The sequence below is a fragment of the Vombatus ursinus genome, unplaced genomic scaffold, assembly GCF_900497805.2.
Source record: "Vombatus ursinus unplaced genomic scaffold, bare-nosed wombat genome assembly UNPS02005079.1, whole genome shotgun sequence".
In the NCBI taxonomy this organism is placed as follows: domain Eukaryota; kingdom Metazoa; phylum Chordata; class Mammalia; order Diprotodontia; family Vombatidae; genus Vombatus; species Vombatus ursinus.
Window position 1 is genome coordinate 1 of NW_020944857.1, and position 2,419 is coordinate 2,419.

Below are 2,419 nucleotides of genomic sequence, written 5' to 3' on the forward strand. Positions count from 1 at the left end.
TTTCTTGGCAAAGATACTGAAGTGGTTTGCATTTTCTTCTTCAGTTCGTTTTATAGATGGGGAAACTGAGGCAAACAGAACTAAGTGATTTCCTTAGGCTCTCACAGTTAGTGAATGGACAAGACAGGATTTGAGGTCAAAAAGGTGAGTGTTCCTAGCCCCAGACTCAGCACTCTGCGCACTACACCAATTAGCAGTCCCATGAAACCATAAAACTGACTTGACTTAAAATAAAAAAAACCTAAGAACAGGTGGGAATGGCAGAAACATCCATCACACAAGAGTCCTAAGAGGAGAGGTATCTTCAGGGTATCAAGGTCTCAGGACCTTCCCCTGAGAAGGAGTCAGTCACTTCTGCTCCTAGAAGCCCCACATCCATAGCTAGTTTGCATAAAAAGATCCCCAAGGGGAGGGCGTACAGACCCAGTGACATAAACTAGGGCTGGGGGCAGAGCAGCCACAGGAGAGGAGACATTGCAAAATGGGGTCACTGTCCCAGCTTCTCTGCGGGCTTCTCATGCTTTTGGTCCCAGGTGAGAACATGGGACAACACAACATGCAGATTTGCAATTTTTCATAAGATGAGAGAATTCAAAGGAGCTTAGAATCTTTGGGGCCAGGAGCCAGCACAGTCCAAGGGGGTATGGGGATTTCCAGGAGGTCAGTGGGGTTTGCAGAGCCAGGCTGCTGTGGGCTAAATATCAAACTGGAAGGAGATTGTTCTCTTTATTTCATGTTGGTTGATCATTAATTCCTGCTTTTAGGTTCCAGGGGGGAAACTGTGCTGACCCAGTCTCCAGACTCAGTGTCTGTGACCCCAGGAGAGAGAGTCACCATCAGCTGCAAGGCCAGTCAGAGTGTCAAACACAGTAATGGAAACACTTATCTACACTGGATCCAACAGAAACCTGGACAATCTCCTCGTGGACTGATTTACACAGTTTCCAACCCGGGTTCAGGAGTCCCTGCCCGGTTCAGTGGCAGTGGTGCTGAGAAGGATTTCACCCTCACAATCAGCAGTGTGGAGCCTGAGGATGGGGCAGTTTATTACTGTTATCAAGGAACTTCTTCTCCTCCCACAGTGTTACATCCCCAAACAAAAACCTCCCCAGGCCCAGGCTGGCTGGTCAGGGGGCCTCAGCTGTCTCCTTTCCTTCCTCTCCTCCAGCAGCTGCTGTGCTGCCTGCTCAGGGGCAGGGTCTCTGGGGCTGACATGAGAAAGGGGCCCAGGGCTCATGGGAAAGGCCATGGTCTGGCAGCTCTGTGCCCTGAGGGCTCTCGCTCCTCTTCAGCCATAAGCAGTGTAGTCAAGGAAAGAACCAGCCCCTCTCATATTGGGTCACCCTACACTGGCCTGGGCCTGGGGCACTCTCCCATTCCTATTTCATATGATTCCTCACTGAGCAAGAAACAAAGAAGAAACCAGAGATCACTAGCCAGAGATTCTTTCTGTCCTTTTTTCTTGGATCAATATTCCATAGAAAGCACCAAGTCATGGACCCAAGAACTCAAGAAGACCAGGCAGCAGCCTGAGGAAATTCATCAATGGGCCAAGCTTAAATTTCACATCCTGTGCCTATTTTCTCTGATCATGTTTTTTAATCAGATTTTTTTTGTATTTATGTGTGTATTCATGGCAGCGGGCCCTGAAGAGGTCTCTCTAGAGTCTCCTCTGCCTACATGTTTCCAAGGAAGACTTCAGTTCCTATAAACATGGGGAAGAAGAGATTGGTGCCAGGAAGCTGGCCATTCTGCTCTCGTCATAGATATGGTGCCCGGTTAGAATTTTCCCCATATTAATTATGTTAGTTCAAGAGAACCATTTTTTCCACTCCTGTTTTTTTTTTTAATTTTTTAAATTTTTATTTAGTTTTAGTTTTCAACATTCACTTCCACAAGATTTTGAGTTCCAAATTTTCTCCCCATCTCATCCCTCCCCCTGCCTCAAGATGGCATACATTGTGTATACCCCTTCCTCTAACCTGCCGTTGCTTCTATCTCACCCCCCTTCTCTTATCCCATTCCCCTTCTATTTTCCCGTAGGGCGAGATAGATTTCTGTACCCCATTTCCTGTATTTCTTATTTCCCAGTTGCATGTGAAAACAATTTTTTAACATGTTTTTAAATCTTTGTGTTCCAAATTTTCTCCCTTCCTCCCTCCCCACCCACCGTTATTGAAAAGGAAAACAATTTTATACAGATTATACATGTGTAGTCATGTAAAACACTTCCATAGTAGTCATGTTGTGAAAAACTAAGTATATTTCCCTTCCTCCTATCCCGACCCCCATTTATTCTATTTTCGCTTTTGACCCTGTCCATCCTTAGAAGTGTTTGCTTCTCATTATCCCCTCCCTCAATATGCACTTCCCTCTATCATCCCCCTGCTCTCTTGCCCCCCCCCCCATTTTTCTGTAG

The 2,419-nt window shown here is 46.2% G+C and overlaps 1 gene segment (V, D, J or C); it reads left to right on the top strand.

The window, feature by feature from the left end:
* Positions 1 to 421: 421 nt before the first annotated feature.
* Positions 422 to 1,303, top strand: LOC114029069 (the record flags this gene model as incomplete). The annotated part of the segment is given in 3 exon segments: positions 422 to 533; positions 765 to 1,126; positions 1,169 to 1,303. Coding segments are annotated over 3 exon segments (549 nt in total), but the record flags the coding sequence as incomplete, so codon positions are not given.
* Positions 1,304 to 2,419: the final 1,116 nt, after the last annotated feature.